Raw genomic sequence first — 22,083 nt, 5'->3', positions numbered from 1 at the left:
ACCTGCTTATCAAAGGTGAATGCACTCTCACAGAAAAATGATAAAAGACCAAACCACTATATCACTCTGGGGTGAACACTTTTCGCAAAATGATCACTCCATATCTGTCCTTTCAGTCTTCATCCTCAATGGAAACCTGTATGATACCTTCAAAAGAGGAGTCTGGTAGCTTAAATTCATATTTTGTTGGATACTAAAAATCATGGTCTTAATAAAAAGACACTGGATTTATGGATTCTTACAACAATCTGTAACCCACAAGTCCCCTTTTTTTGTCCTATGACTGTGGGGGTATTGGCCACTTCACCTTAAATGGTCCTTTAGAATATGTCTTTATTACTTACGCTAAACAATCTGTTCCACCTTGTATTTAGTTGTGATGCTCTGAGTATCTTTTCCAGACCTGAAGAAGAGCTCTGTGTAGCTCAGAAGCTTCTCTCTTTCCCCAACGGACGTAGATCCAGTAAAAGATATTACTTCCCCCTCCTCCCCGTCTCTCTAATATCCTGGGACCAACATGGCTACAACAACACTGCAGCTATCAAAGATGCTGGCTGTTCTGGAGAAATAGTGTCAGAGTTTTATGGTAACTGCAGCTGTATTTTCCCCTCTGTGTTCCTCAAAGGCACCCACGTAAAGGTTTCTGGCTCCCCACCAGCACTTCTCCTGGGTGCAGACCTGTATGTCACTCCTTTCTGACCAGTGTTTTAATTTTGCACAGCTCACTGATGCACACTGTGATATCCCCAGCAAGCCAAACTACCTAAAGGGCCAGGGCCTGCACTCTGCTTTCCTGTGAGGCCTCTGACCAGTGTATTGTGAGCAGTTACAAATGACCACTCAGCTCCTTCTAAGCAAGTACATTTATTTTGAAGGTAAAAGCATTACAGAGAAAGCATCTCAAAACAATCAAAGAATCTATATGCATGCTAAACAACTTATCCCCAAGGGAACCCCCAACTCCAACAAGGGCTCTGGTAGGTGTCAGTCCTTCAAACTCCACAACTTGTGGTTACAAGTTCATATCAGTCTTTAGATCAGCAACCAGAACCCAGACTGAGCAGCTCAGCATTTCTTTATACAGCTTAGGCCTTTGATATCTAGTATGCAGGAACAGGTAATCACCAGTTGATGGCCCTCTCCTCAGGTTTAGCTTCCAAAGGCTGAGTTTTTTTGCATAACCAGATTTGTGGCATTTGCATTAAGCACTCCACGGGGATTCCCCAGGGAACCCATTTAATATGTATTGTCCCAAAAGCCCATGCTTGTCTGGCACATTTTCATTAAAGTCCTTTGAACTCTTTACAATTCCCAAGTCTGTCATCTGTCACAGAAAGGTTGAGGGATTTTAGTTTATTTCATCTTTCAACTTTACAAATTCCCACCTTGTACAAAATCCAAGACTCCTTCCTGTTGCATGTTCCAAGAGCTATGAGACATCAAGATCCAATACTCAGTGACCTTACTCCTCTTTCCTTTTCAGAAGGTGAGGAAGACAAACTGAGACAAAACCAGTACCTTAAATGTGTTTAAAATTAGGGTAACAGACTCCAGCTTGTGATACTTCACAGTCCTAGAAAATCTGTGATAAGCAGTACACATAGGAATCCAAAAGCAATAGCTATAGTGCTCAGTATGACATAAGGGTCCAGTTGTATAGATGTCATCTTTTCAGTCACATGCAGTTCCTCCTCCCATCTATCTCCGTTTCCCTTGGGATTTATTTGGAAAGTGAGTTTGTACTTGACAGAGTTTGTCTCTGGTCACTGAACTCTGAATCTGATGGAAAACAAATGACCTGTAAATAAACGTATAATAAACCTACTTAAGAGAACAAGGACTCAAGGAACAAGAACTGATTCTGGAATTTCTTCCTATTGAAAGGTAGCCAGTTTAACAACTGTTTCTGCTGATGAGACTGAACAGTGCCAAATTAACATTGAATTGCAGCCTTGAAAGTCACCCAGACTAGTAAATGAAACAGCAAGAGCATTCTACAGACTGCAATACTGTGCTGTAACAGATGTGCTGACAGGGTTTAACGTGAGACTCCTGAGGACTCCCTCCAGTCACAAGTGAGATCTATAAACAATGCAGTGGAACAAAATGCAAATACAAAGAAATAAGCATTGAAGCCAAGGACTTGCATCTTCAGAGGGCAGCAGCCGGTTCTTGGATGGCATCACCTATTTCAGGGAATCCTCCTGCTTCTAGCCCCTCTTCACAAGTTTGGGAATGAGGTCCTTTGGCTGACCACAGAGGTAAAAACAAAGTTGGAATGAAAGCTAGTGACAATAGATAACCCCTTTAAAGAAGGAGCTAGTAGCTGGGGGTTCTGCAATGGAGTGTAACCTCTTGTAGTGAACTCTTCCCTGTACTAGCACTGAGGATGTTGGTGTGTGAGTGGAACTCAGAGGTAGGTCTCCCTTCTCTGAGATGGTGCCTCCATCAGGTTGCTCCCAAACCATCTTCGCTTTCAAAGAGGCTCTTGAGCCGCTTCTGTGTACATTGCAGGGCCTGTGTTCCTGCTTTGAGATCTGGCTTGGAAAGTATGGTTTGATGGTTTTTAACACCGTTTGTTTTCCTCCCTTTTTCTTGTCCCTGCAGCTCCTCTTCTAGCTGGTGGTGGCAATGTTGGCACTGGTTCCACTCGCTTAGGCGATGTCTACATAGCTCCTGGCAGCAAGTCTCCCAGCCTGGGGTGATTGGTTTGGCTTGCAGGGCTTGCACTAGGGTTCAGAAAATAGCTATGTAGAGAGTGCTTTGAAGCTGTGGCTTAGGCTCTGAGAGGGTGGGCTTCAAAGCACTGTCTACACAACTATTTTTTGAGCCCTAGTGTAAGCCCAAGCCTGTCACCCCAGGCTGGGAGGCCTGTCATTCTTATCCAGGGAGTGCCACCTGGCAGAAAACCTAGATTCAAGTAAGCTGGGGGAGTGAATAGCTGTTTCTAAACTGTCACCAGCAGAACACCATTCGTTTAGAGATGCAGCCAGCTTCTTCTCTTGAGTGCCCAGCCTTCACGAGTCGCTATAGGAAGCACTGTGTTCTCAGGATGTTGAACTGCAAAGTGAGACCTAGATTCATAAGCAGTGTCATGGAGTTTGCTAAAGACTCTCTTAGGAACAAAAGCAAATGTGTCCTGGAATTGGAGTTCCTCAAAACTAAAATGCTAATTCCAAATGCAGGTTTGTGTGGTGGAAGTTAATGGACTGGCAGGTTGGGAGTCTGTGAGGATTTCTGTAACACAAGGCACTGCATGTATGTGCCCAAATGCAAGCTCTACTGTGTTCACAGTATGGAGTAATGTATTAAGCATGGAACTGGGAGACAGGACTTCTGAGCTGCTATCATGGCTCTGCGACTTACTTGCTGTGCGGCCATGGGCAATTCACTTTCCCCCCTTGGTGTATGAGTCCCTGCTTGCACTACTGGAACAATGCCTGCCTAGCTACCTCCTGGTGTGTGTCAGGATTGATTTAGTTTGTACAGCTCTCAGATTGTGAAGCACTAGCTATGAATAATAATGTACACTTACTTCTCCTCCATTTGGGCGCAGGGAGAAGGAAAGCTGGAGGGGCAAAGCAATACCAAGCTCAGTGTAACACTGGCTTGACCAGTTTGGGTGAATCCGTGCATATATATTGTTGTGAGTTTCAATGGCCATTAATTTGGAATGCCACCCATGGCCTCTAGAAGATGCGCAGTGTACATTCGAAGTCACAAACCCTAGGATTGGGTTGGCTGGCTTCAGATGGCTTAAAGTCTACGTTTGTTTATTTAAGATGAAGTGTACATCAGGACACTGGACCATTACCTTTAATGACACAAAAAGTTCCCAGTTTCTTAGTACCTTTCAGTGCAAATTGTGCCTATGTGATCTAGCTTGTAGCAATAACATTTAATGACCCAAAGTGGTTCAAAAGGAAAGACCTAAGAAATATTTAATCCAGGCTACAAGATCACTGTCCTGTCTCTGAAATACCAGCTTCCTCTAGAATCCAAGGATCCATATGATGTTTTTCAGCATTTTGTCATATACTAATCCTATAATGCAGCATTAGAGACAATGGTGTTGTGACTGGGGTCCCAATGGGGACCAGCTATGGTTCCTCAATTAGGGTGAACTGCAAAGAATGGGGCAGACAATCCCCATAAAGCTGGTGGATATTCCAATACTTAGATTTACCAAGCTATCATAAAACAGCTTCTTTATTACCTTACTGGTTACTCAGAAGTCTAAACAACACAGTTCCCTTAAAGACAGGTTTCAGAGTAGCAGCCGTGTTAGTCTGTATTCACAAAAAGAAAAGGACTTGTGGCACCTTAGAGACTAACAAATTTATTTGAGCATAAGCTCCTGACTTTATCCGATGAAGTGAGCTGTAGCTCACAAAAGCTTATGCTCAAATAAATTTGTTAGTTCCCTTAAAGTGATCCAGCCTCAAGTTTCCATCCAGATACCTAAATCAAATATTCCTGAAAATCTTATTTCATCATATAAAAGAAAAGGTTCAAACAAGACAGAGAGTATGGTTAAAAGATCAATACGTACAGACATGAGTTCAGTTCATTGAGGTTTAGATTCATAGCAGAGATGGTGAGCTTTGTTGTTGCTAAGAGTTCCTTTAGAATTCAGTTCAGAGGTTATAGTCCAATGTTCAAATATCATATTCAGCGTGTACCAGCATAACTGGGACCTCAATCTTGCGACTCAAACTTCCCCTGATGAAGCTTAAGCAGTTCTGAGACAACAGAATCAGGATCCAATGATCTTTTATACAATTTCATGTCCTCTTTGACAAGTTGGGAGTTCCTCCGGGAACAAAAGGTAATTAGGATGACTTTTGAAGGAGGTCCATCGCTGGTACTTAGCTAAAGAATTAACATAAGGCAATTTGCTTGTTTTTCCACCATTCACAGTACATTTCAAAGAAAGATGAATACTGAGATATCCCAAGTTTACAATTAATTTAAATGCTAGGATGTTCTTTTGATCTCTGAACTATCAGCATACAGCATAGACAGGGACTGTTGATTACATTGTCGACCCTATTCACACATATGTAAATACACAAACATTATCCCTCCACGTGTCTTTTGAGGGTTATTTATTTTGCAGGATGTTTAACCCTTCTGGTCATGCATCACAGGTGCTAAGAACTGTAAGGAGGTGTCTCTCTGAGAACCTCCAGATCAGACAGTGGCATGGGGGTAGGAATAGGATGTGGAGTCTTCCAGCTTTCTATCACCCATTGCAATCTGACCTGGGTTGTAGTGATCACCATCTACCTGCTGTTCAGTGGACTCAATGAGTTGGAGGTCTCAGTTACAGGAATATGAAAACATCTTGAACCTGTAAACATCAAAATTTAAAAACGAAAGGAGGCCTCTCAAGGCCAAACGATTGCTTGTTCTCATGTTGTTTCTGTAGTGATTGGAGCAGGCAGTGTTCTGATTATAATACTCTGACTGTATAATTGGCAGGGTTTTTTTGCTATCATCATTGAGAGTATACAAATTGAGACCTTTTGTGTTCCTGAGCATAATACTAATAGAAAAGACAGATTGCTAAAGTGAACAGACATGAATGATTTATACTATGTTGAGGTATTTAATGTGCCTATAGCATAAGGCAATGGTAAATAGAATAGACAGTACTGTGCAACTACTGGGAAAGATGTTCCCTTCTAACTGTTTTGTCTCTTATATTTAAACAGTTAGAGTTTGGAGCTGGAGACCTTCAGGGACCTCTGTTTGGTCTGAAGATATTTCGTAATCTTACACCAAGATGGTAAATATAAGAAACAGCTACTACTCTATAGCCCTGTTTATGAATGTTCCAGACTGAAATGCCCTTTCATATTCACTTTGGATTTGTTTATCACATAGAACATGGCAGTCCAATTTAAACCTTACAGAGGACTTTCATATGAGAGAAAATGCTTAGATTTTATTTTATTTTGTTGTTGGTACCATGCATTTTAACTGTACTCTGCAGGTTTTAGCAAGGATTGCGTCCTTTCCCATCTTTGGTCTATATTTGCTCTTGTAAGGAGGTCACACTGCCGGTTTTATGTCCTCACAGTCAATTCTATGACAGTTTGTGATCTCCTAAACACAAGAGTCTGACTATGGTCCAGAGTCAAGCGTTTGAAGAAACCAGACTGGGAGGAAACTCCTAGACAGTGTTATCTTTAGTCATAGCGGGGGAAAAAAAACCCACACACACACACACACGAACCAGAGGGAGCAGCTGGTTGCTCTATGTCAAAACTTCTTTTTCTCCACTTCACCGTCCAAGGTCTTAATTTCCTTGAGTGCAGTATTTCTGTTACAGTTAATTTCATGGCAAAAAACAGGAGTTGATCCCGGTTTTAATGGAGGGAGCGAACGGATGCTTTTTCACAACTTTTATTATTCTTTTGTGACAGTGGTTATTGCTTTAGGGATTGAGTACTGTGGAGATGGTTGCTGTTCAGTTCTTCTATTTCATCTGGCGTGTGAAGCTTTGCGTACCCAGCTTCAGCTTTATTGAGATGTTGTAACTGGAAGGAGGCACATTTTTCACTTTTTGAAACAACTTTCAAAGGCAACTTCTTCATTTCTTCTTTTGAGTGATCAGCAGGATTGTGTAGCTCAGTAGAAAACAGCCACTTCTCAGGCAGGATTTGTAAGGGAGCAGTCAGTTCTGAGAGCATAATTTTAAAAGTTTGAATTAAATTCCTTGTTTCCTTTTGTTTAAAGAGAACAACCCAGAAATAAATGAGAGCATGACAAAGCACGTGTCTGTGACTGTCTCACATCTGATCCACTGTGTTCAGTGTTGTCACCAGTAGGCGTGTTTGGAGGCAGCAGTTTGCTTATTTTCAAAGTGAACCCAAAGCCTGTGACTCAGTTCCCCTTTCCCACCTGGGAGAAGGGGTAGTAGCTCAATTTGGAATACTTGAGAGAACTAGGGAAGGGTTGTTTGTTTTTTTTCCGTTTGGAGGGTAAAGGAAGCAGGCTGGTATTGGCATGTACAAGTGACACAGGCTCCCAAGAAGGGAACAAGGCTAGTGTAACTAAGTCTCCTCTTAATTATCTGAAAGGGGAGGAAGGGGGAAAGTAGAACTGCTAGACACCTTGGTTTTTCAGAGGATGAACTTGAAGGTCAGATAGGTTAGGAAATAGAGGCTGCTTTGTGGGATATCATTAAGCTGTAAATTACAGGAATGGCTTTCTATGAAGTGGGGAGAAGAGGGAGCGAAGCTCAGGAGATCTCTTTGTCACAAGCCTTATGATGCTGTGCGGAAATAATGCTCAGTGACATTCTCCAGACTCCTGGCCTCTGCATCCAGGGCTCTTCTGGGACTCACATGTGCAGGAGAGGTTCTGACATTAAGAAAGGAGATTAGAGAAGTAATGCACGGTTTGCCCTTTGCCAGGTGGTGATTTGCAAATGACCAGAACCATCCTTTTGTGCAGAAAAGTACAAGCTAGGTGCTGACTGCATTTTTGCATTAGAGCCTCTTTCTCATTGGTGACAGTGCTGTCTCCTTCCCTTTGAGCCCTTCTGGTTTTCAGACATCCCATTCTCAGAGCCCAGATTGTGACGTGGGCCCCTGGAGAGCGTACTGCTGCTGCCTCTCACCCTGGTGGTGGGGAGCTGCTGGGCAGCAATAGGAGGCCTCCATAGCAGGTGGTGGTGCTGTTTCCACAGAACTGAGTCCATACTTGTTGCGCAGTAAGCATGAGGCAAGCCTCCTTGCCAGTGTTTGCACTCCTGTTGGGCTGGCCCTAATGTTATCACATGATTGACTGAATTGGGGGCTTACAGTGCTGCCAGTGTCTAATGTATGAACTGATTGCAGCTGATATTGGAGCTGAAGGATAGCGAGTGTCTCTTGAGAGTCCTGCATGCCAAAGCTCCTGGGTGACAGGAGAGTCTCTGTTCTTTTTAGAGAGTCTCTGTTCTTACTGCTGCTGATGCTCTCCTTATTTCTTGCAGCTTCATCACCACAAACTGTGCTCTTCAGTTTTCGTCCCGTGGAATCCGACCAGGCCTCACGACTGTCCTGGCACGGAACCTAGATAAGAACACAATGGGCTATTTACAGTGGCGATGGGGCATCCAGTCAGCCATGAATACGAGTATTGTCCGGGATACCAAAACCAGTCATTTCACAGTGGCCTTGCAGGTAAGACTCGGAGGGTTGTTCGTAATGGAGAGCAAGCTCCTTCTTGATATTTGAGCTGCCTCTTATAGTGCCCATTGGAAGGTAGCTTGCCCCTTTTCCATTATAACCTCTGTCAGTAATTTATGTAATTAGCACCTGTCTGAATTTAGTTAGTGTGATGGGTTTGTGGATTAGCCCTTCACTTTGCAGCCCCCTGCCCAGAACAGATGGCTAGTATTGTGGTAGTGAGCTGGAGGACACAGCTCATAATGTTCATGTGCTGGAGATATGGAGAGCAATGTGTCAGGCTTCAGCTTCCTTGGGCTGGGAGACTGTTTCCTTTCTTGGAGCATAGTTTGTGCTACTTTACTCAGTCCCTTCAGCTGGCTTATGGACATAGCAGTGTTGCCACTGATTTCCATGAAGTTAGTGTTCCTTCCTCCTCCTGGGGGGGCGAGAGAGAGGCAGGTGCAAAAGAGCTTAAAGGGAAGTTCTCAGGTTAGTGCACCCTAAAATTTGTGTCTCTGCTCAGAACAATTTTTCCAACTCCCTTTTTGCAGAATGCATTGAAAAGCAGCTGTTTGCTCTGAATTCCAGCAGCAGATTCTGCCGCTGCACTCTTACTCCTGAATGACACATTGACAGTCTATGTGATTTCTGCTCAGCAGAACACGTAACCTTCCCCTCAGCATTCAGAGCAGCAAAACACACCACGTCCAGGTGTCTATGGAAGCAGAAATGTCTCTCTCAGCAGGAAGAACACATTTACTTAAATGTTTTGCAGAAAGAGCAAAGCACAGTTTCAGGGCTATAGACCTGTCACATTTCTTGCTGCTCCTGTACTAGTTAGAAATGTTCCTACAGCAGCCACTTAATTCACCAGAGCCAGAAATCTTGCAGCACGTTCCTCGCAGAAATGACCCAGTCACTTGGGAATGTGCTTAGATCACCTGATATGCTTGCTGCCCAGTCCAATGTTTCCAGGAGACACTTGAGAACAGCCTTGAGTCTGCCTCTTCTGTGGAAAGCGACACTAATCTTCCTGCCATATGGAGATACTTGCCATTCCTGAATGTACCCGCAAAGTGCTCTGAGCACTGCAATGAGTGCATCCACCCACCCTGTCTGCATGCGTGCGCTTTCCCAGAGTGTTGGCATGAACACTCAACCTGCTGCTCTGATGTGATCACACTAATGTAAAGACTTACGGGTCTGGGTGGGGAGCAGGGTGTTTCAGAATGGCCCCATTTGTCTGGGATCATATGGCAGGTATCAGTTTTGCTAAGTAGTGGTGCCTGGAAATTTCCCAGGAACAGCAATGAAATGAGATCTTAAACCAGCTGACAGTGTCCCTTCAAGGCAGCACTTCTCCAACTGTTGTTCTGCAGATCACTTTGTAAGAGTCCCTCTCTTGTTCCAAAGCCCCACTCAGCTTCGTTCTCAGTCCCAAGTAAAGGCTTCACAGGGCACAGTCTAAAATTCAGTGAGTGACACTGTGAGCACAGGTGGAGGGTTGTGACATGCAGGTGGTAGCTATTGGGGTGATGTCTACCCTGCAGAAGGGACTGGAAAGGAAATCAGTGGAGTACTCAGCTGTGGCTGATACAGCTTGTCCATGAACTTATGCCTCTCTGGTGTTTCAGCTCGGAATCCCCCACTCCTTCATGATGATCAGTTACCAGCATAAGTTTCAGGATGAGGATCAAACCCGAGTTAAAGGTTCCCTCAAGTGAGTATAAGTGGGAATGCTCCTGTGGGGCTTGCATCAGAGCATCTGGCAAGGAAACCCAGTTACTGCTGCTGTACCTCTGTGTAGTTTGTGCTCTGATGCCTGTGTATTTCTTGGTGGAAGAGCTGCTTCCCTTGATTTTTAATTCTCTCTGTTAATGTGACTAAATGAAGGGTCACAGTCTTGGGGCTAAGATGAGTCTTTGTCCTCTTCAGCTGGGGAGATTGTACCTGTATTATTTTGATATCTGTGTATCATCACCAACAAAGCCTTGCCAGTTTGTTACTGTACTAACTGAAAAGGGCCTCCTCCATTTAGGTCCTGTATTTACATAGTTAATCACTCACTAACTAACAGCCCCTAAACACGTCTTTTTCTTGTTCCATATTGTTTCCTGTTTTAATTTGCTGCTATTTCTTCGACGAGTCTGCCTGTGGCAGCTCCACTTCAGGATGTGCATGCTCCTGTGTGCTCCTCGTTGGAGACTGTCACCAGCAGAGTTTGCGCCTGCACCCTAGGTATCCTGGTGCTCCGATGTAAGGGCATAGTGTGGGAGTATGGCCCTGCTGGCACTTCAGTTCTGTCTCAACTACCTGCAGCTTGAGACAGAGCATTGCTGTGTTGGCTATAGTTAGCAACATGGCATGCTGCATGTCTTTTACTGTTTCTTCTTAGTGATTTTCTTTATATATTTTCCCGTTGTTTAGCACACTTTAGCATCCCCCTGTTTCATTTGCCCGATCTGCGTATTTCTTTTCTTCTTGGGCCACAATCCATGGCCTCGAGTAATGGGTTATGTTCAAGACCCCTGGCTTCAAACCCTGCCAGACGTCTCTTCCCTGCAGTGACAGACATTCAGGTGCGTCAACTGCCTGGGAAAAACTCACATCCCATCGAAATGTAAGATCTACTCAGGATTTAAAAGCAAGTCTAAAATACTGAAGGAGAACAGACTAAAACTCGTGTTGATGGAGTGTTTTCCGAGACCTGGAAGGTCTGAGTCACGTCCAATACGTCAGATTCGGTTGCGCAGAGAGCTCTGGCCACCATCACTGCTGTGGCAGGAAGCAAAGACCCTGGGGCCCCTTTAGAACCATTCTGACCCTAAAAAAGGAGATATCCCATTCTGGAGAATGGTTTAAGAGAAGAGAAAAGTCATCTCTGGGTCCAGGCCTCAGGAGACCTCGCATCCCAACACAGGTACTGCCGAGGCTCTTTCTCGACACTCAAACCCCTCCTCCCCGCCCCCAACCAAGATCCTGGCACTGGCTAAAAAGACAACACTGCGTACTGAGAAACTGTTAGGTAAACAACCTCAAGTGGCATCGGCATTGGCACTGGACTCGGTGCCTTTGAAACACAAGGACTCTAAGGACAAGCTGAAATCATGGTGCCAGCCAGCCAGCCAGCCAAGAAGAGTGCATGGATTGCTCTTACCACCTGACTTGTGGGGGCCCCTGTCCAGAGTCCCTGGTACCATACTGGCTTCTGTTCCATGAGGACTGGGAGGCATCTGAGTCACCATTGCTGAGGGGTCCCCAGAGAGACGCTCTGCCAGTGCTGACTTACCTCCCGGAATCTACTTAACCTCTGGTCCTGCCATTGACATTGGTGACTCGTCCTCCAGTACCATCATGGTCACCAGCCACACACAAACTCTGAGGCTACTGAGAAGGATTTCCAGCCAGTACTGAGACATCCTCTGGTATCATCTAACCAGCCAAACAAGTCTTGGTCTCCAGTACTGATGCCATTATTGGGCCTCTCTGGCCTCCAGCACTGGCACCGGTGGATACGGCGATGACACCTCATCTGATTCCGAGGTGTCCATACAAGGTTCCTCTACTTTCCTGTTCCAGACTCCTTCCCTTGAGGTGCACCCCGAGGAATAAGTTCCAACCGGAGAGATACCTGGCAACCCTGGGATTCTGCCCCCTCCCTTACACTGCACCACAGTGGGGTTATTGGAATCTGTGGGCCCCTGATGGTGACCAGGTATACTGGGTCCCATATTGTAAGAGGGCATGTGAGGATCAACAACCGCCACCCTGGTTCTTGCTCCACAGGAGGATCTCTCAGAGGACCAAGAGCCAGAAGAGAAAGAGGAGAGATTACCTTCCCACAAAATTTCCTTCTCACCAGATGACACTACTGTGCCTCCTTGCCATTTTATGCTGAATATTTATGATTTCAAGGCCTTTCAAGATCGTCTGAAATGGATACCTTCCAAGAGACTTTACAAATTCCACTGGAGGAGATGAAGGATCCCCAGAATTCCCTGTTGGACATCCTCCATTTGTCTGCTTAGGGCAAAATCACCTTGCCCATCAATTTAATTGATGCATAGATTCAAAGGCCAGAAGGGAGGGACCATTGTGATCATTTAGTCTGACCTGTATAATGCAGACCATAGAACTTCCCCCAAATTATTTGTAAAGCAGATTTTTTAGAAAAACATCCCATTTTGATTTTAAAATGGTCAGTGATGGAGAATCCACCACGACCCTTGGTAAATTGTTCCAATGGTTAAATTGCTTTCGCTGTCAAAAATGTACACCTTATTTAAGTCTGAATTTGCCTAGCTTCAGCTTTCAGCCATTGGATTGTGTTAGACATTTCTCTGTTAGACTGAAGAGTCCATTATTAAATATTTGTTCCCTATGTAGATGCTTATAGACTGTAATTAAGTCACCATTTAACTTTTTCTTTGTTGGACTCAAAGAACTCAGTCTAGATAGTTTATCGCTACACTGCATGTTTCTTATCCTTAATCACTCTTGTGGCTCTTCTCTGAACCTGCTCCAGTTTAACATCCAATTTAACACATGGAATTGTGGGCCCCAGAACTGGACACAGTATTCCAGTAGTTGCATCAGTGCCAAAAGCAGAGTAAAATAATCTCTCTCTTCCTACACAAGATTCCTGTTTCTATATCCCAGGATCAAATTAGCTCTTTTGGCCACTGCAACACATTGGGACCTCATGTCCAGCTGATTGTCCACCACGACTCCCTCAGTCTGTAAATAGGGCCTACATTCTTTGTTCCTAAATGTACATATTTACATTTAGATGTATTAAAACACATTGTTTGCTTGCACCTAGTTTACCAAGCGATCCAGATTGCTCTGAATCAGTGACCTGTCCTCTTCACTATTTACCACTCCCCCAATTTTTGTGCCATCTGCAAACTTTATCAGTGATGGTTTTATATTTTCTTTCAGGTCATTGATAAAAATGTTAAATAGCACAGGACAAGAACCAATCCCTGCGGGATCCCACTGGAAACACGCTAACTTGATGATGATTCCCCATTTACAGTTATATTTTGAGACCTATAAGTTAGCCAGTTTTTAATCCATTTAATGTGTGCCATGTTAATTTTATATTATACTAGCTTTTTGATCAACATGTGAGATACCAAATCAATGTCTGTTTGCTGGCCGCAGCCTTTATGGCTCAGCAAATTCCAGCTACCATGCTACCTAAGTTTCAGAGTAACAGCTGTGTTAGTCTGTATTCACAAAAAGAAAAGGAGTACTTGTGGCACCTTAGAGACTAACCAATTTATTTGAGCGTGAGCTTTCGTGAGCTACAGCTCACTTCATCGGATGCATACCGTGGAAACTGCAGCACACTTTATATACATACAGAGATCATAAAACAATACCTCCTCCCACCCCACTGTCCTGCTGGTAATAGCTTATCTAAAGTGATCATCAAGTTGGGCCATTTCCAGCACAAATCCAGGTTTTCTCACCCTCCACCCCCCCCCACACAAACTCACTCTCCTGCTGGTAATAGCCCATCCAAAGTGACAACTCTCTACACAATGTGCATGATAATCAAGGTGGGCCATTTCCTGCACAAATCCAGGTTCTCTCACCCCCTCACCCCCCTCCAAAAACACACACACACAAACTCACTATCCTGCTGGTAATAGCTCATCCAAAGTAACCACTCTCCAAGTTTAAATCCAAGTTTAACCAGAACGTCTGGGGGCGGAGGGGGGGGGTAGGAAAGTGCTACCTAAGTGTAAACAGACTGACAAAAATATTATATACCACCCAGAGGCTTGGAGTATATTTTTTTCTTCCATCCTACACCCAGCTCCCTTGTTGTCAAGGCTGTTAATGAATGCATTTGTCAGGTGGGTATTCAGTGACTCCCCAGCTAAGTCACACACAGTCTGTGTGTGAAACCAACAAATCCCTTCTGGGGTACACAGTCCAAAAATGGCCTCAATTTCCTGCAGCCCTCCCTGGGCTCAGCCTTTAATAGTCCAACAGGGCCCATCGTTGTACCCTCTCCGTTGGCGTCAACCTGCAGCCCTCCCAAGGCTTAGGCCCCTAATTAGTCCAACTGCAGCCTATCGCAGTACCCCCTCTGTTGGTGCATCTTCCTGTAGCCCTCCTGGACTCAGTCTTTAACCAGCCCAAGAGGGCCCATCACAGTACCCTTGCGTGGTCTGGCTAGGTTGCAAAATTCCTTATCTGGAATTGAGCAGCACCCCAAGGGCTTCTTCCCTGGGGAATCTTTGCCTCTATTTGAGTCCTCAGTGACCCCCAGCCTTCCTGCTAAGCCACCCCTCTTGGACTCAGTTCTCTGACCACAGCTCCCCGCTGAGTCAGTCCCAGTGTGGCCCCCTTCCCTGGGGTGCCAGAGTTCTAATTCCTTTCCTTAGGGCATAGCCACTTCCTCCAGTGGCTGGGGAGGTGCAGTCCCACCCACTGCTCCTTGTCCCGACCCAAGGACCCTTTAAGTATAGCAACCTTGTGCTGCGTCCCTTTACTAATTACTAAAGTTAAGATTTTGTCACAGTTATTTTTAGTAAAAGTCAGGGATAGGTCACGGGCAATAGACAAAAATTCACAGAAGCCTGTGACCTCTGACCCTGACTTTTACTAAAAATAACTGTGACAAAATGGGGCTGATAGGGAATGAGAGTCGGAGCCCTGCTGCGGGAGGGGAGAGGAGGGGTCCAGCTCCCATGACGCCTGGGAGCTCCAGGACTGGCAGCCTGTAGTGGTGAGGGTGGCAGTTTGGTGGAAAGATCCAAAAGAGGTATGTGTGGGAGTTCCATTGTCACAGCCTTCTCCCACAAGGATCATCACCACAATGCTTCCCTGTTGGGCTGGGGTGCACACTTCCAGGACTTCACAGCTCAGGACAAATGGACCAGCTGAGGAAATCCTTGTTACACTTGCCAGCCCTTCCTTACCCACATCTGGGGGAACCCAGTCATAATAATGCTGGCCAACAGAGCAGCTATGCATTCTATCATTTGGTAAGGAGGAGAAAGATCCTTTTGTTCGGAGTCAGAAAAACTGTGCAACTGGTGCATATCACACCACATAAAGATCTCAGTGGAAAACTTACTATAAGGAAAACCTACCTACAGAAGTGGAAATGTTTCCACTGATCTATACCTCCTCTTGAGTCTCATGTGATGCACATTCTCAATTATCTGCCAAATTTAAAAATCATGGAATTATTGCTGAGCTCGGTTAAGGTTCACCTTACTGCCATCACAGCTTTTACCCCCCTATTGAGTTTTCAGTTCTTCAGACACCTGATTGTGATGATGTTTATTAAGTGCCTGTTCAACATTTTTCCTCCTGTCAAAAAACCCACTCCACCATGGGATCTCAGTTTAGTCTTCAATGTGCAGAAGAAACCTCAGTTTGAACCTATGGGGAGCTGATCCCTCCTTCCTTTGTCCCTCAGCCAGGAAGGGTGTTGGGGAGATAGGAGCCCTGATGGTTGACCCACTGTATACGGTGTTCTGTCGTAACAAGGTGACACTACATCCACACCCTCGCTTTCTATCTAAAGTTTCTTCAGAGTTCCACATTTATCAGGAGATTCACCCCTGCTGTTTCACCCCAAGCCTCACTCTTCAAGAGAAGAAATGAGCCACCATACATTGAATGTTAGAAGAGCTCACCTTTTACCGTGACAGAACTGACCCCCTTAGGGCTTCCCCAAGGCTTTTCAGCTCTGTCGTGGAATGAATAAAAGGACATCCATTCTCCACCCAAAGACTGTTGTAGGATGCTTCTTAAGCTGTTACGAAGCCTCGGGGGTTTGTCCCCCTCTTAAAAGGATAGTTTATTCCACTAGGGCTCAATCTCAGAGTGGCCCTACAGAAAAACATCCTGTCTCAGACATCTGCGGGGCAGCCACCTGATCATTGGTGCATGTTTTTCCAGCACTATGCTCCTGTGCTTGCTTCCAGAGCTGATGTGGCTTTTGGTGACCCTGTTCTATGATCCATACTAAATCAGCCTCCTCAGCACACTCCTCCCACACTCAGGATCTCCTGAAGTGAGACCCCTTAGGGACACTACTCAAAGAAGAGTGGGAGGTGACTGACTTGGTATGGTAACTGGAGTTCCTCAAGATGTGTCCCTCTGGGTGCTCCACTACCCCTGCCCCTTCCCATCTGCCTTGCAATCTTGCTAGACTTCCGTGGTTGAGAAGGAATTGGAGTGGAGGCAGTTCTTCCATCCCCTCTGTCCACCCATACACCCTTGCACCGGAGCACAAGGATATCTAGGGCGCAGACATGGACCCGTGTACTCTGCTGACGAAAATCTCTGATCACGCACATCTTAAAGAACTCTAGTTACTGCACAAGGTTGGTAACCTCTCCTTTGTGATACATGGTGAACTACAATAAACAGAATTGGATATTAAAAGTGAAACTGGAGACACTGCTCTTGTCTTATTGTTTTCTGGTTTTGTCATTCTAGGGCAGGTTTCTTTGGGACCATAGTGGAATATGGAGCAGAGAGGAAGATTTCCAGACACAGTATTTTGGGAGCCACTGTCAGTGTTGGTGTTCCACAGGGAGTGTCTCTGAAAATCAAGTCAGTTCAAGATTATAACTGTGATGTTGGTGGCTATGACTGTAACACACATTCATGTGTCTGATGCATTCAATTGGGGCACCCAAGCTAAGGTATTTTAGGCATACTGGCAACAGGAACCCAAAGACTGTGATGCATGTACATGCCATAAAATGGAGCAGGTTGCAGCTGCTCTCACTTTTAATAGAGGGATGTGGCCCTGTAAGCCTACTTCTGTTGGAGGTTGAGCATTTCATCTGGCATTAGTGTGTAAGTATGTTAAAAATATCTGAGGGTGCATTCTAAAAATCAAGCTTAGCAAATTACTGTAAGTGGATAGATACTGAGGTGTTTTTTAAAATATCTTCAATTGCATTCCAGTTACCACAACTTTACACACAGGCAAAAATTCAGACCAACCTAGATTGCTAGAGTTAAGAATATATCAGTTTTCCCTAAGAGTTAACATGTTGCAGCTTTCAAAGAGGTACTAACAGAACACTGTGTTGATAGACTCTCGTGCATATTTTGATTTTGCCAGCAGAGGGCATGACAACACTGCAGAACCTATCCAAAAACACTTAAGATCACAATCATAGAATATCAGGGTTGGAAGGGACCTCAGGAGGTCATCTAGCCCCACTCCCTGCTCAAAGCAGGACCAATCCCCAACTAAATCATCCCAGCCAGAGCTTTGTCAAGCCTGACCTTAAAAACCTTAAAGGAAGGAGATTCCCCTGGTGATAAAACTTCAGATCATGACAAACTTGCTCAAATAAATTTGACCATAAGCATCTGATGAACATTAATATTCTCCTTCCTGCAAGGCATGTGCATGAATATGATCCTTCTTTTGAGAGCATTCCTCTGTTCCTATGTAACCTTGAACGTTGGTTATCTCATGATGTGTACAGGGACCAGTAACGTTCCTGGCCTTATTGGATAGGAATCCAGGAAGCGATGGTGGGGAACAGTGCAGCAATAGATTCTTTCACAGTAAGCAACTGCTCCTGATTTCCCTCTGGAAGGGGTGATTGTGTCTTTCCCCAATGAGTCTTGGGACCACAAGAGATTCTCTCAAGATTTTTTTAAATAGACCCCAGAACATCATTGCAGCTCCAACCAAGTATCTCCAGAGGAGACACCTGCTCCTTAAAAGTAAGGGCTCTGCCAGGCTTCGGATTTCTCCATTGCTGCTGTTCTGACTGAGTCCATGAGCTCTTCACCTTTGGGTTCAGAGTTCAGACTATCCCACTGCCTCTGGTTGCTGCTGCTGAGTTGGAGCCTACACTGTTGGCCGCCATTAAACATATTTTGTTGTGTGCTTTAGAACTCCAGACTTGCTTTGATAAGCTGCTTTGTTCTTCTTTGTTTTAGGTTGAACAGGGCGAGCCAGACCTACTTCTTTCCTGTCCACCTGACAGATCAGCTGCTACCCAGTGCTGTTTTCTATGCCACCGTGGGACCCCTAGTTATCTACTTTGCCATGCATAGGCTAATCATCAAACCCTACCTCAGGGCACAAAAGGAGAAGTGAGTCTGAGGTCATGCGTTCTAAATACGGAGCTGGGCTCTCCTATTCAGTTGCTTTTGGAAGCGGGGTGGCAGGTTTAGGGGCATTTCTCTGCAGTACAATTGCTGTATTGGGAGTTAAAATGGGGAGCCTGAAGGATGATCGCTGTAAATAATCTCCAACGCAGGCCTTGAAACCAGCCTGATTGAGGTCAGTAGGAGCATTAAGGCACTGACATGGGAAGTGCATCCTTGCACTGAATCGTATTTAATGCCTATAACTAATGTGGTGTTCAACTTCCTCATGTCAGAGAGTTGGAGAAACAAAGGGAAAGTACCGCCAGTGATGTCCAACAGAAGAAGCAGGAGGCGGAAGCTGCAGTAAGTCGTCCATTCCTCTGTCCCCAGTCTTGCCTGTTAGTTTCATCCTTGGTTATATTGTTCCATACAGCATATGCCACATATTTTGTTCTCCAGCTGTGTCCCCATTTTCATTTGCAGAACGCATACCGCCTGCAGTGTTGTCAATTCTTGAGATTTTGAGTGGTGTGATTTTTGCCAGGGCTGGAGCCAGTCTACTGATGATGTGAGGAGCTCCAGCCCTCTTGGAAATTTTAGCCCTGCCTGGGGGAAAAATCCCCTCCCTGATTGGCTGTATTCCACATTTGTCTGCCTCTTGGGGAAGAATAGCCAATCATGACCGCTGCAGCAGCAGGCAGAGCTTTTCCACCTCCCCTCAGGACCCAATGCCATTCTCACAGTAGAGAAGGGGGGCAGAAAGAGTCAAGAGTCTTATGGCAGCTCTGTGTGCCTGCCCTCCCCCCCCCCCATGGTGAGCCACAGGATGTTATTTTTGCTCCTCCCTGTTCCCATCTCTTGCCAGGCAGTACCCAGTCAGAGGGGTGGGGGGGCGGCGGCGGCACAGGAGGAAGAACCTCTCACCGCCCCCCAGCCCAGGAAGTAAGACTGAGTCTTGCCCTTCACCCCAGTGGCTGAGTGTGCTGCTGTCATTGGTGAGGGCAACAGAATACAGAGCCTCCCACAAGCCACAATTGTTGGCAATCTTTCATTTCTGTGGGACACTCTACCCATGGATTGGGTGATCTCCAGACATGGACTTGGAGCCTTCCTGTCGTCCCTAACATTCCCATGCTCTGTGGCCACAATCCCAGGGCAGTTTGAGGCATTTCCCCCTTTCCTGTGTTTTTGTTCTCATCTTCATTTTCATATTTATGCTCAGGTGAGCTCTGAGACCATGCCCAGGCCCTGGTCTGCAGGTGTCTTCCTAATTCACTTGTCCCTTGTGAGCCTTCTGAGCTAAAGGAAACTGTTCCCACTTGTTTGAGTAACAGCCGTGTTAGTCTGTATTCGCAAAAAGAAAAGGAGTACTTGTGGCACCTTAGAGACTAACCAATTTATTTGAGCATGAGCTTTCGTGAGCTACAGCTCACTTCATCGGATGCATACTGTGGAAACTGCAGCAGACTTTATATATACACAGAGAATATGAAACAATACCTCCTCCCACCCCACTGTCCTGCTGGTAATAGCTTATCTAAAGTGATCATCAGGTTGGGCCATTTCCAGCACAAATTAGCTTATCTAAAGTGATCATCAGGTTGGGAGCTTATCTAAAGTGATCATCAGGTTGGGGGCTTATCTAAAGTGATCATCAGGTTGGGGGCTTATCTAAGATGATCACTTTAGATAAGCTATTACCAGCAGGACAGTGGGGTGGGAGGAGGTATTGTTTCATATTCTCTGTGTATATATAAAGTCTGCTGCAGTTTCCACGGTATGCATCTGATGAAGTGAGCTGTAGCTCACGAAAGCTCATGCTCAAATAAATTGGTTAGTCTCTAAGGTGCCACAAGTACTCCTTTTCTTTTTGTTCCCACTTGGAGTTCATATCTCTTTTTAAATGGAATCTGACTGCTGAATTTTATTTTGTCCTTTGTGTTGTGGCAGGTTCGGTTAATGCAAGAGTCCGTCCGGAGGATAATTGAGGCAGAGGAAGCCAGGATGGGTAAAAAGTGCAGCATAACTTACTTGTTCTGAAGGGTTTGAGGAGAGGAATGGGGAGTGGGATCCCTATAGAGATTGAAGGGCTGGGGAGAGAAGTGGAAGGTAGGTATTAAAGGTGGGCAAACTTTTTAGCCCGAGGACATCATCTGGGTATGGAAATTGTATGGTGGGCCATGAATGCTCATGAAATTGGGGTTGGGGTGCAGGAGGGGGTGAGGACTCTGGCTGGGGGTGCGGGCTCAGGGGTGGGGCCATAAATGAGGTGTTCAGGGTGCAGGAGGGGGTTGGGGTGCAGGATCCAGCTGGAGATGTGGGCTATGGAGCTGGGATGAGGGATTTGGGATGTAGAAAAGTGCTCCAGGCTGGGCCCAAGCGGTTCAGAGGGCAGGAGGGGGCTCAAGGCTGGGGCAGAGGGTTTGGGCACGGGGTGGGGAGGTGCGGGCTCTGGCTGGGGGTGCAGGCTCTGGGGTGGGGCTAGGGATGAGGGGTTTGGGATGCAGGAGGGTGCTCCAGGCTGGGATCGAGGGGTTCAGATCAGGGCTAGGGAAGGAGGTTGGGGCGCGGGAGGGCCTCAGGGGTGCAGGCTCCGGGCATTTACCTCAAGCAGCTCCCGGAAGCAGCGGCATGTCCCGCCTCTGGCTCCTATGCGGAGGTGTGGCCAGGCGGCTCTGTGTGCTGCCCTGTCTGCAGGCGCTGCCCCTGCAGCTCCCATTGGCCACATTTCCGGGCCAATGGGAGCTGTGGAGGTGGCGGTTGGGGCGGGAGCAGTGTGTGGAGCCCCCTGGCTGCCCCTAAACCTAGGAGCTGGAGGGGGAACATGCCACTGCTTCTGGGAGCTGCATGGAGGCACGGCACGCGTGCGTGGAGCAGCCCCCGACCCTGCTTCCCAGCAGGAGTTCAAGGGCCAAATTAAATCAGCTGGCGGGCCAGATGTGGCCCGCAGGCCTAGTTTGCTCACCCGTGATCTAGAATCTTAATTCTTTAATTAATGTCCTAGGGTTTACACGTGCAAAGATAATGTTCCAAAAGTGAAGTGAGGATAATTGATGTAGTGACATCTTCCTGAGTCTGCAGATAGCCTGAAACGATCTCTGAGAAGTGGGAGTTGCCACTTTTATGTCCATTCTAGGTTAACGCCAGATCTTAATGACAACTGTTAAAGTGGCACTGTGGCTCTACCTTGGGATGGCCCTGGGTGGGGAAGTGGGGTTCGGGGGCTGTTGTTTGTGTCTCAGTCCCTGGGGGAGGTTCACCACTCATTTGATTTGGTGTTATAGGGGATCGGGTCAGTGTAGGAGTTTTCCTTACGTTCTAGTTGAAACACTCCTTTCGTTCCCAGGTTGGACTTGGCCTAGCATTGTGCATGATTTTGAAATTTTTTGAGGCAAGCTCTGTATTTGCCCTTCCAACACTGTTTCTTGAAAACGGTTCCCTCAGGCAGTATGAGAAGAATGCTAGGAAAAGGGGTGGGCTGATCTCTTCATCAGCCTCTCTACAGGTACCTGGGGGAGCCTTTTGCCATATCTTTGTTCTTGTGTGGAATGCAGGTTTGATTGTAGTGAACGCCTGGTATGGGAAATTTGTCAATGACAATAGCAGGAAGAACGAGAAGGTGAAAGTCATAGATGTGACTGTGCCCCTGCAGTGCTTGGTGAAGGACTCTAAGCTTATCCTCACAGAGGCCTCCAAGGTATGCAATGACATGTGCTTAATTGCCTTGTGGGTGTTCACCTTTGCTGCTGGCCCTGCATATCTCAGTCCTGCACAACAGCATCCTCCCCTGGCAGAGTGCAGGCAAACAAACCAGAAGTAA

General features: G+C 46.0%; 1 protein-coding gene across 2 annotated transcripts in view; it reads left to right on the top strand.

The window, feature by feature from the left end:
- Nucleotides 1-22,083, top strand: part of DNAJC11 (DnaJ heat shock protein family (Hsp40) member C11) — a 77,289-nt gene that overhangs the window by 52,009 nt on the left and 3,197 nt on the right. For both annotated transcript variants that reach the window (XM_077837488.1, XM_077837489.1), the window contains 8 exons: nt 5,718-5,791; nt 7,988-8,177; nt 9,800-9,885; nt 16,638-16,754; nt 18,111-18,266; nt 18,557-18,626; nt 20,214-20,271; nt 21,818-21,960. In XM_077837488.1, coding sequence (XP_077693614.1) covers nt 5,718-5,791; nt 7,988-8,177; nt 9,800-9,885; nt 16,638-16,754; nt 18,111-18,266; nt 18,557-18,626; nt 20,214-20,271; nt 21,818-21,960 — 894 coding nt within the window. The remainder of the gene's footprint in view (nt 1-5,717; nt 5,792-7,987; nt 8,178-9,799; nt 9,886-16,637; nt 16,755-18,110; nt 18,267-18,556; nt 18,627-20,213; nt 20,272-21,817; nt 21,961-22,083) is intronic.

The sequence above is a fragment of the Eretmochelys imbricata genome, chromosome 18 (genome assembly GCF_965152235.1).
Source record: "Eretmochelys imbricata isolate rEreImb1 chromosome 18, rEreImb1.hap1, whole genome shotgun sequence".
NCBI classification, from domain to species: domain Eukaryota; kingdom Metazoa; phylum Chordata; order Testudines; family Cheloniidae; genus Eretmochelys; species Eretmochelys imbricata.
This window is presented reverse-complemented; position numbering and strand designations above follow the sequence as displayed.